We start from the raw sequence: 12,057 nt of genomic DNA, 5'->3' as shown, positions 1-12,057 counted from the left end.
GCAAAAGTTTAGAAACGAATATATAAACATGTAAAGGCATCCGTGCACCTGAAAAGCGTATTTTCGGTTTTGCCTAAATGCCTACCGTTGTTTTACAAGGTACATTGATGGTACATTTTTATGGTTTGCATATGCAAGTTATTTTTTTTTTTATTTTTTTTTATTGTTTTATTTCTAGATGCACATATAAAGGATAAAGTTATTTTTAAGGCCGATAAATTCCGTCATCATCATCATCATCATTATTATCGTCGTTATCGTTATCATTTCAGTCATGAACCTATGAAAAAGTTTTATACTTAAAACCTTTTCACACAGGGGCTCATTTACATGTTGATGTGTAAGCCGCGCGCTTGGATTTCCATATATTTTCGCTTATATTCGCATATATAAATATGCAGACAACATTTTTACGTCCATTACATTAAAACAAGGTATACCTACGATTTCATTGGATGTGTAACTTAGTCACCATTGTAAGTAAAAATTCCCGATTATGATGAGAGAGAAAGAGGCTAAGGAACGACTGGCGCATGCATGTCCTATCCCTCTATCGAAGTATTTATTATTTGGGGAAGTCAAAATAGAGAGCAAATAAGAGCCTTCTAAGCAAATTTGCCCAAATTAAACTTAATCCGCACATCCGTACACAAACAATTTGATATAATTTTCAATAGAAATTTTTGTCATATGTTTGATGGTTTTGATGGTTTGATATGTGCTTAACAAAATCGTTTAAGGACGGACATAGGGAAGATTCATTCGAACGATATTCAAAGGCTTTTTTTTTTTTAGAACAATGTATATCAAAGTAGGATTCTATGTATTCTTATATAACGTGAAGGTTTATTGCATTTTCTTTGTTAAACTAAACTTACCGGCAAATACCGAAGTTGAGTTATGTCGCGGGTCGTAAGGACATACGGCCTGGCCGTTTTTAGTTGCCTCTAGAGTGTAGTTGTTGTCATTGATTATGTAAGTGTTGCACATGGGACGAAATGAATTCGTACCGCAGACAAATAAACGACCTGGCGACGTAACCACCATGATACGCACATAATTTTGACACGCCTCCTGTAAAAAGAAAAAAAGAAGGAAAAACTCGGGATGAGAAATTGAAATTAAACCAGAAATAAAAAAAAACACTTCTTTACGTTTATTCAACGATGTAATTATTGTTGGCATTTATATTATATCGTGTCGTTTCTTGCCTAACAAAATAAAGTGTAATTTAATTGCAGTGTGAAAGGGGATGATGTACATATCGCGATCACTTATTGCTATTTCAAAATTCGCAGCTGTTCCACATTCGTTTCAACATTACCAAGAGATAAAGTATATATTAATGCCTAATAATAATAATGCCTAACTTCGGCTTTGTTACGAGCGGCCGAATTACGTCGATCTAAGTCACCTTTGAAAGTTAGCGCTGGATAGGCCCATTACAACTGCTTGATGGTGATTAAATGTTTACCACTTACTGCTGGTCTGTAATAATCAAGCTATTAAAGACGATCTCTTCAATTCAACAATTGTGCATACAACAGATGGCGCTGACTAAGAACTGCTAGAACTTTACCTTTTAGTCTTTTTAATAATTTGTTGCTGAAAGAGAGTTAACTAATTGATAAGGCCTTTCGCCATGAGGTGCCCTACATAGGCCGCTTTCAATTAAAAGAAAAATCCAAGAACAATATCTCATTCAGCTGAAATAAGAGCCGAGCCCAACAGAGCAAGATCTGAACTTCTAATTGAAGAAGCGGAAAGAGAAATCTGTCGGTTCAGTTAGCAAGGGAAAAAGGGGAAAATCTCTTGGTAAAACTTGCTAATGAAGAAACTAAAAGGTGCTGAAATGAATTGCTTTTTGCTCCCTGCTTAAGAGTAATTACCGGACCGACTGCTATTCTCTATTTCCTAATAGGGGAAACGTAACCGCTCATCAATACAATTCAAGAGCATTCTTGGCATGCCATTACTGCATAAACAAGCTGTCTTATCCTATTTAATCTTTTTCTCATTTGTTCTATTGATATGAAAAAGCAGGTGTTCAGTCATCAACTTGTTCCCCTGTATTTCAATTTAGTGCTGAGTTTAGTTCCAATGCATATCATAAGTTATTTTCTTTTTTTCTCTTTACTACAATTAAGTTATTTTGCGGCTTACATTCGGCTAATGAGTTGTTCTGTACCGGAATTTAATAAATAAATTGTATGCCTCTGTGCATATTACTTAATATGGTCGTAGGATGAAATGTACATATTACCACTGCTGACGAGTCCGTACGATCTCTAAATACTACCAATCTTCAAACAAAATGTGTCGAAATCTCGTGACATTTTGACTATTATTTTACAGCTATGTTTCAGGCAGAAGGGGTTGGTTGGCATCTCGCATTGGCTTATAGACAGTGGTGACATCTATATGCCATTTTACAAACGCAATGCCATTCTTCGTTCGTCTGTCATCCTATCGATTTATTAAGTGCGGACGTGGTGTGTCCATCTTAACGGAATAGGCCGAACAAGGCAATATATATGGTAAGAAGTCTATGTCAAAATATATGGAAAGAACTTTCTTTCAACTTTTAACATTTTCTATTCAACGCAGTCATTATGTTTGTTCTTCAAGTACATAACATTGCGTTGAAAATCCTGTGTGCCTCTATATGCTGTAATTTGACCCGAATAGCGGAACAGATTAAGTGCGTTCTCATGTTCCATTTTAAATAGACGTCGTTTTTTTTCAATGTTGGCTGTCGCAAGGTACGCAAAACGACTAAATTGGTACATAACGACAAAAATTTGCGAAAATTATATGAGAATGCCAATTTTAATTGCGCAGCACTTATCTCGTATTTTCTTTTATTTTCATGAAATATCTTCATTTTCGTTGCTTACTTACTAAATAAAGCTTTTGCACTTACGAATTCTTATGATCCGAATGAATGAATCCTAAATACGATGTAAAAATAAATGCGTAGAAGAAAAGCACGGAAATGTTGTATCTTGATTGGGAAAATAAATCTAGCGATTCCATGCGTTCAATGGTACGCTTTATTAAACATTAGCATACAAAACTCAATGATCCACATGTCAGCAAGAAGTTAAGTCCGAGTCTTGTTGGTCCGATACTTGGGTGTTCGTCTGTCATGCGATCTTCTTTTTATCGATGCTGTATGCGTTCAATTGCATCAGTTCAGGCACTATTCTTCGCCATCAGGCGCTTGGCTCTAGGAGTCACTAATCCCTTTGTCATCCGGTACGTGCCTCCTACTTAAACCTCCATCTTTCCCAGCGAAACGTAATGGTTGACTCTAGGTTAATAAGTAGTGTTAAAGACACGTTGCCTTTTTTAACTGCGATAAACCTCAAGTTTCCTAAGCGTTTTTCTAGAACTTAATTGTTTGCATAAAGCTCACCCTAGAGCGTTACTTTCATAAAGCTCATCCGAAGAAGATATATTTTATGCTATGATTCGAACCCTTTGCAAACATTTTGAGTTACATCTATAATTAAATCTTAATCGAATACTATAATTTTTTAAACGCTATAAAATAAAGTCTGTTCATTAGACTGCGAATATTTATGACGTCGTACTTGAATTGACTTTGAATCTTTAATGCGTTATATGATTCGCTAACAGCCTTAATGTGTTAATCTCGCTTGCTAAACTTTGGCACGTTTGTGTTTGCTTCAGTGGCACACTTCTAGTTCGCTTTCACTTTAGCTAGGAGTGTGCATCGGTGTACATGTTTTACTTTTTCATCTTCTTCTTCATATTTATTTCTTCTATTCTTTTATTTATATACAAATTTTGTCTTTAAATTTTCTTTTTTCATTAGTTAAGTCACTTTGCGGAACGCAGCTACGTCAGTACGCCTCAAGTGTACCATTCATAGAAAGGGAGCGGTAACATTCGTTTATAGCTGACAGAGAATCTGTGCTAATGACATAGTTCTCCTGGTTATTAGGAAGCATATGTAAGAATTGTTTTGAAAAAATAGAAACGTAACTTAGTTTCGCTCTTTCGTACGAGACTCTTTCTCTGATTAGCCGTGTCCCATTGTACTGTTGTTATTATTTATAAGTATGAAGCCGTAGGTCAATGTACGTAGTTACATGACATGTAAGTGTCGTATACATGCGAAGTTGAAAGGTCTTATTAACAAAAATTTTATATAATTACAACGAAAGTACACTCAATTGTTTTAATAAAAATCAATCGGTTAAATGATAATTGAATTTCAAGGCTAAAGTTGGAGGCACGAATCTGATAACTTCACTAAAGAAAATTAAAAAATGATCCAAGGTTTTCAGCTCATTCAACTCATGTTGGGATAGGTGACGGTGACCGGAAAAAAATCTGATAACTGAATCGATTTTGTAAATGAACCAACATAATAGCTGGAGGAGTAAGAGAAGATCGAATTCTGAATGCATTATTGACAATAGGCTTTTTATTTTACATTTGACTCTTGAATGTTTTTTAAAGTCGATCAATATTTCTAAGTGAAAATTGCTAATGGAATACCAAGCTGCGTTATTGCGATTATAGAAGTTATTCTCTCCTCTTCAAAGTGTTAACAACCATATCAGCTAGATCTCCTTTGCAATAAAACGATCCCCTAATCCGCTTAAGCAATATGAATGTGACTCGAAACGAATTATCCTTCGAAGGTAAAAAAATATTCTTAAAAGTAAATCAGCTTGGAAAAATTTTGTGGTATCAGATAGAAAATACTAAAAGAAACTAAAAGAAAAAACAACTTACGTAAATGTCCATTTCTTATAAAGTTGCAAAAGAATATAGTTTTAAAAGAAATAATGTGCTGAACAACACTAAAGTGAATAAGATAGAAAAAGAAAACTTCATATTTGGATTTATGAGAGTCAGAGAAATAACTTAGGAATTATATATGTGCTCATATATGTACGGGCAAAAAAAAGTAAACTATGGCAGGCACAGTCAACCGGAATCGTACCAACTCATCTGAAGAGGACTATTAAATGTTATGAATGAATGAGTACACATACAAGCGAAAATGTTTACTTGAAAAAGGAAGAAACTGTGAACACATTTCTCTTATAAATAATAGGAGCAAATGTGTAAAAATATTTGTCATTTATATATATATATATATATATATATATATGCGTATATATAAATATATACATATGTAGCAGTATATGTATGTTAAGCACATATTTTTGGTATACAAGTGTGTTTCGAGTCACTTAACAAATGTTTTGTTTTGCTCCAGAAAAAAGTACACACATGGAAAAAAATTTTTAAAAAATTAAGAAGAACGTTCGTTATGCTGTTCATATGAAAACAACTATTATTGTAAAATAACGAATACATACATATATATAACCTTGTAACTAAGTGAAGCGCATGACGGAGACATGTACAGACGCAAACAGTAAAACTGTGAACTTTTCGGTTGGTTCAGCAGTTTTGGGAAAGCATAACACTTACGTAACCAACTATGAAAACAAACAAGAAGAGATATCTAGTCTATAAACAGGAACAGACGAATGAGCACGAAATGTTAGCGTATAAAAATTACAAAGCGGAATATGTTTACGACACTTGCCTTATCCCCACTTTCTGTTCTCTCTACTCGACGAAAGATTCTAATTTTCCAGTTAGTAGTAAATTTTCCGAAAATTGTGGTGCAATTTTTTTTCTTTTTACAAAACACGCTTTCAAATGTTAACACTAGGTACGAAGATGTTATTGAATGGCATATCATAGAAGATTAATTAAAAATTTACTTAACTTGAGAAAAACTTGAGGAAAGATTTCAAAAATTTTCTTGCTCCATTTTTCTATGCTTCGCAGTAAATACGAAGTAAATATGGCATAACAATAGCAAAGATGCTTGCGCCTGCAACGACAGCAACGAGAGCTTTTGCAATAGCAACAACGGCAATATAACAGACGAGGGATTAGTAATAGAGTAACAATAGCAGTAATATTAGTAGTACTTGCAGTAGTAATAGTCGTAAAAAGAATATCGTTCGGAAAAATATGAGAAAGCAGTTTCAGCTTGTTGTTGTGGCAGCGCGCCGAACAGCTTTGATTCGATAATCTGTTTATTTATATTTTTTCAAACTTTGAGTTTATTAGTCTCACAGCTAAATTATAGATTAAGTTAATACGCCAAACTTCTTTTCCCTGCTTTTAATTATCACCTGGATCAGCAGCTATATAAACTTTTCTTTTTTGCCAAAGTAACAATAAAAGCAGTTGCGTATGTAAAAAATCTAAGAAAACCTTAAAAATGAAGCCAGAAAGAAGAAATAAAGTTTCTTCCGGACCATGAATTTAAAACAACGCAAAAACTTCGCATCAGATCACATCAACTAAATGAATGAGTAAATGACAATAGAATGCAGTTAAGCAGACATACGTATACACACATGACTTCATATGAATATAAAATTAGTGATGATGTAATGTGTCAGATTTTATCTATAAAAGAAACTTTGCTTTATCTTCTCATTTATGAATCCCTCGTATACTTTATCGCTCATACCTCATCCTTCCTCGTTTCCTTGAATAACATAACATTTTTAGTTTCCACTTTACTTATCCGCTGGCATGAACAATATATGCCAAAATGTCCTTAAAAACTTTCCAAACTAAGAATTTATCTCTGTTCATATGTGCAGTATTTTGACGTAGCCTGGGCTTTATTAAAAAAATTTTTTGTTATTTTACTTATGTTATATTATGGTTTTGTTTTTACGTATTATGTACAACTTTTTCATATTAAATTTTATATTTAGATAAGATTTAGTCAAAATGGTGATCTGTATTTTAAATTTACACTTATGGATTTTTAGCTTTAACTTTTAATTTAAGTGAGGAGAAATTCCTCAGAAACGACTCGTTTGATTTTTAAGAGTTTCTCATACCCATCGCCGTGAAGTAAGAGGAGTGTCGGTTTTTTGCCCATTACTCATAAATTGTAGCAAATAAATGCACTTGTGTACAAAAATTAAAAAAAGTGACCACGCCTAGCCAATATTATAGTATATCAAAATTTAATTGTTTTTTCAATACCTTTATAACGCGCAGAAACAGGCTTCAAAAACCCCATCAAATATACAAATTCGTTGGCCAGTTTCAAATTTGGTCTACAATCTAAACATGTCTGCCTGTTCGTCTGTCCATCTGTCTGTTTGCGCAACTTTGCAGTATTTGTGGTAAACATTGCCCTGTTAGCGAAAATGAAGTTATTGCCCATAAAATCGCAAAAGAATTTAGAATTGACTTAAACTTTTTTAAGTTCGCACGCCTACAACGCCCACGACAAACAACGCCTACGACAAAAGGTTTTATTTTGACAATAGAAGAAATCACAATCGGCGCCCACTCCATGTTACAGCGCATGAAAATTTAGTTCTTTTACTTCTTTTGTCTTTTTTAGGATAACGGTGGGTGGATAAAGAAAATTCGGTTGCGAACGCATTTAACTTTATTTGTTTCTTTTCCTTTCTTTTTTTAACATGACCAATCACACAGAAGAGATCATATATTCGCGTAACCCTGTGACTTTTTGATAGAAATGAGGAAAGAGAAAGAAAGAAAGAAATAGGGAGGTGGTGGCTGCAGGCTAGTGGATATGAACCGAATCAATAGGTGTTATGCCTTTCCCGACTGGGCATTTCGCACTGAATTTTGAATCCGCGAACACTGACTATGTCGTCAAGATTTTTACCTACTTAGTTACGCGTACGGATCTCTTGTCTTATACAGGCTGTTCGACTGTCTCCTTTGTCTTCTTAGAAAGATGTTGACTTAACAACAGCGTTGCAAAGGAGTACTTTATTAACAAAACTAGGGCTAGAATTTGAGTGTAACAGCCACAAGAGATCGTTCGCTTTTGGTATTATTTATGTTAACTTAGCATTTATATTGTGGATCTATCTGCGTCGACGATCTAAGAGGGGATTCCTAAGTAATTGATGTGTTACTGGAGCGCAAGTTCGTTCAATCAAGTCCAATTGATTAGTGGCAGGCATACATTCAATCAATCATTAAAACGTTTGCACAAGACCGAACGGTAAGATAATTTTCTAACCAACCGTGTAAATAAAATTGTCATGTATGAAAAGTTAGAATAACTTTTATATAGCAAAACGCTCTTCTTTTAAATGCTTTCCGTATAAAGGTAAAATGCGTTGAAGTCGCTCAATTGCTGCTGGGTTTGCGTGAATCCAAATTGACATTGTGGAATAATACGATGCGAGTAGATATGGGAAGTAGCCTTGCTGAATAATCTCTTTCGGTATAGTGTGGAGTTTTTGTTACGGGAATCTTTCCTTCACAAACATACCTATCGCGTAGGTTATTTTTACCAACTTTATAGAATAACCAGTTAAACAGTCTGTTTGATATTTGCTCTGATAAAAAATTAGTAGAGGTTTACCATCCTTTATCATATTGGATCATTTGCTTCATTACTTTCTTCCCCATCCTTTAAAGAAAACTTCTCACACGTCTTGGTTGTTTGAATTTTCGAATTTGGTTCCATTATTTTAGCAGCATTACCATTCAATTATTTGCTCGTATTGAAGACGTATCGGTTCATTCTGATTTGTACTTTCTTATCCACAGCAGTTCGGCTACTACCGAAAACGGAGCTATGGAGGCTAGCACAAGCTGTTTTTCTGTTTCGTTTTGCTGACCAACCGTATAAAACCGTAAATATAAATTTCTTTGTGTATTTTTCCAAGTATTAATCCAAAATGGGTATTTTTATTTACACGTCGTTATTGAAAGTTACGAAGTAAATCATATCTTCATGGAAATACGCATACATACAAACAATCATTGAAAGGGCATTAATCATGGGGAGTTCAATAAATAATTCGAATCGATGCCATACGTATCGGTCGTCATTAGTTACCATTTACTTTCATTTTTTTTGGAACTAAGCACTTTCGAATAAGTTTTTCGGTTTGATGGAGTTATCTACTTGCAGGCTTTTCACAGCGGAAAAACGCAAACGAAGTAAACACATCTGTTCGGGAAAAGTGTTATTTAGTTTTAATCGGCGCTTGAGGCGCTTCGTAGGCACCTTTTATTCAACTTATAAACATACGTATTTTAATTACATTTGCTTACGTATTACATATGTGTCTACTATTTTGCATTGTTATGATGGAGATATTTTAACTGTAAATAATAGCAAACATAATTGCATAAATTTACTGTTGTGTGTCAAACGTATTCCACTATATATACAGAAACATTTAACGCACATATGTACTTTCAAATATTCGAACCAAATGATTTACTAACTTTCTTATCTCGTAGAAGCATATATAAAACGATCTCCTCAAGTTGTGATGGGAATACAATGCTGCGTTGTCTTGCCAAATTTTTATTTTTGTATATCTGATGGTCCACTTTTTAAAATCAGTAGTACTTTATACTTTATGCCAGGTGTGGTGCAAGCGTATATAAAGTTTGTGCGAATGTACGCAACCTCCAGAAGGACTTGAGACGGATACATTTTATAATGCTGAATGATGCAGAACCATTTTCAGTATCGACTGAAACTTGCGTACAACGTACAGGCCGCAATGCTTGCTATATTTTGATATAATTTGGTACCTTGACATTTTTTGGTTCAAGGACGAAAGCCTTTGAAAATGGTTCGCATCGAACCACTTTTTCAAGTTATTTTCAAAAGTCATTATATGAATAAATGCACTAAGCGAAATGGTGTAGGGTATTCTATGGTGGGGTGCAGCTCAATAAATTGCTTCTGCTTTTTTAGAGTTAACTTTCCTTCGTTGTTTCGGTAATTTTCGCGCCTTAGAAGGTACATTATGAACTATTCGATTTAGTACGGAAATGATTTCTTGCTTTCCATCAACCCTTCTATCTATTTCGCTTGCTCGGACTGGCTCTCTTTCTCTCTCTCATATTTCTATGTTGTATATTTAATATGAATTCCAAGGGTGCCGATCTTTTATTTATTATTACAATGCCGTGCACATTGCTCGTACATTTGCTCCACTGTCCAAATGTGGAAAGTGTCTATGTGAAGGTTGCTTGTCGGTAAATATAAATTGTTGTAAATGCCATATATTAATTTATTTTAATTTAAATACATATACTCATGAATATATATGCAGAAGTAAGCTACAGCGTACAACAAACAAGAAAAAGAGAGAAAAAAACAAAAACAGAAAATAAATATTTTAATAAAACAAGGAAAACTACAATTTATCGAGTATTTAATATTTAAAATTTTGTAAACAAAAAAGGGCAAATATTACGTTTACACAAACCTGGAATGTACCAGAGAGAGAGAGCGTGTATTGTCGATGTAATGTTCATGTGTGAAATGTAAGGACGTAATTATGTGTTTCGCTTTGTTGCAGGCTAAGTAATGGACTACATGCAGGAAACAAAGGTGTCATAACCTGACTATTTAGTTAAAAATAACTACAAATAAACAATAACAACAACAACAATAAATGCAACAAATATGAAAAACAAAGAAAAAACAATCATAATCAGACATTAAGCTACAACGCACAAAATAAAGTTTCATGTACTGCACATGTGTCTATACTTGCTTGCGTGAATGTCGATGCACTAGAATCCATATCATATCAATATATAAATTACTAAATTAGTAGACAAACAAATTTTGTTTAAATAGCTTGTCATAATATTTTCGAAAGCCACAGGGGGGAGTAAATAAAAATCCATTTGTTAACGTAAAAGCCAAGCTATCTCTGTGAATAGTACTTTTACTATCATGTTGTTTTCCTTCTTTATCCAGTTTATCGTACGTTCCTGCTTTCCCCGATGGTTTTTCTATCTCGCTTTGCATATGGGCATGTATATGTATATATGTTATAGGATTTTCAAGCGATTTATTATTTTACAACACTAAAAATAACAACAAAAGAAGAACAAAACACTAACTCTTATCTGTAGTTCCGCATATACAAATCAAATGTGTTGCAATGAAATTGTTAGTCCCCGCGGGACAACAAATGCAAATACACCTTATCAAATGTATTTGCGAAATCATAGACGGATTTAACTTTGAAGTTTAAGAGAAATTCAAATGTGCGGGTTATATGAAATTCGAAATTTTATCAATCTACTAGAGAAAAACTTTTTGGAGTATGCACGCGATGTTTAGGTAAGTTTCTATGAGACCCTTATCTGTGTTATGTAATGGGCTGCAGCCCGTCTAAACAATTGATATGCAGAATCTAAAGTACGCCGCAAGAAAGTGGTCCTTGTGCGACTCCTGAAAAGTTAAATGAAAAAATTTCAACGCTACCTCTAATACTATTGTACCGTAAACTGAATTTAACTCAAGGTGTACCTTGTCAAGGATTCAGTGCTTTTGTTATTACCTTATGCACGCGTTATCGCTCTTCTAATTGCATAACAACCTGAGGCGCAAAACGTTTTTGCCCCAATGCAATTTCCTTTTTCCGATTGAAAAATATGTAGGGGTAAATGTAGGTAGATATATAAAAAAGCACCTCTGACACGCGTTTTTTTAAATACCTATAAAACCTTATCGCTGTAAATTTTTTATCACTTTATGGTTAGTTATTAATTAATAACGTCATACTTTTGAATATTTACGTAAATGGATGTGAAATGTTTCATTACATTTCATAGCTTTATCCGTGATTGAACCAAACTCATATGCATGATATGATATGTGTATTTAATCCCTAAAAATATGCTTCGTCAAATTGTTATACAATTCAGTTCACGCAGTTCATTTATAGTTTAAGCTTTTATTCCCATAGATGTGGGCATTAAATTTATGCATATACGAAAATGCTTTATTTATGAGCGATGATAATCAACAACGTTCATGTAGCTATGTTTGCTTTATTTATTTAGTTAGAGATGTTTACTCTGATTATTTGAAAAATTATGATTGCTTATGTTTTTCCCAATAAAAAGCAAGGGCATAAACGAGTGGAAGGCAACGGTTATAAAATTCTAGGATAACTGAAAACAAGTAAGAACATTACATTCGTCGCGGGCCGA

General features: G+C 33.9%; 1 protein-coding gene across 1 annotated transcript in view; it reads right to left on the bottom strand.

Moving 5' to 3' along the window:
- The window catches only part of LOC119640384 (semaphorin-1A), a 338,686-nt gene that overhangs the window by 100,917 nt on the left and 225,712 nt on the right, over positions 1 to 12,057 (bottom strand). The window contains 1 exon segment of the mRNA XM_038038370.1: positions 879 to 1,074. Coding sequence (XP_037894298.1) covers positions 879 to 1,074 — 196 coding nt within the window.

Source organism: Glossina fuscipes, unplaced genomic scaffold, assembly GCF_014805625.2.
Source record: "Glossina fuscipes isolate IAEA_lab_2018 unplaced genomic scaffold, Yale_Gfus_2 121, whole genome shotgun sequence".
Taxonomy (NCBI): Eukaryota; Metazoa; Arthropoda; class Insecta; order Diptera; family Glossinidae; genus Glossina; species Glossina fuscipes.
Note: the sequence above shows the minus strand (reverse complement) of the source record. Positions and strands in the feature narration are given on the sequence as shown.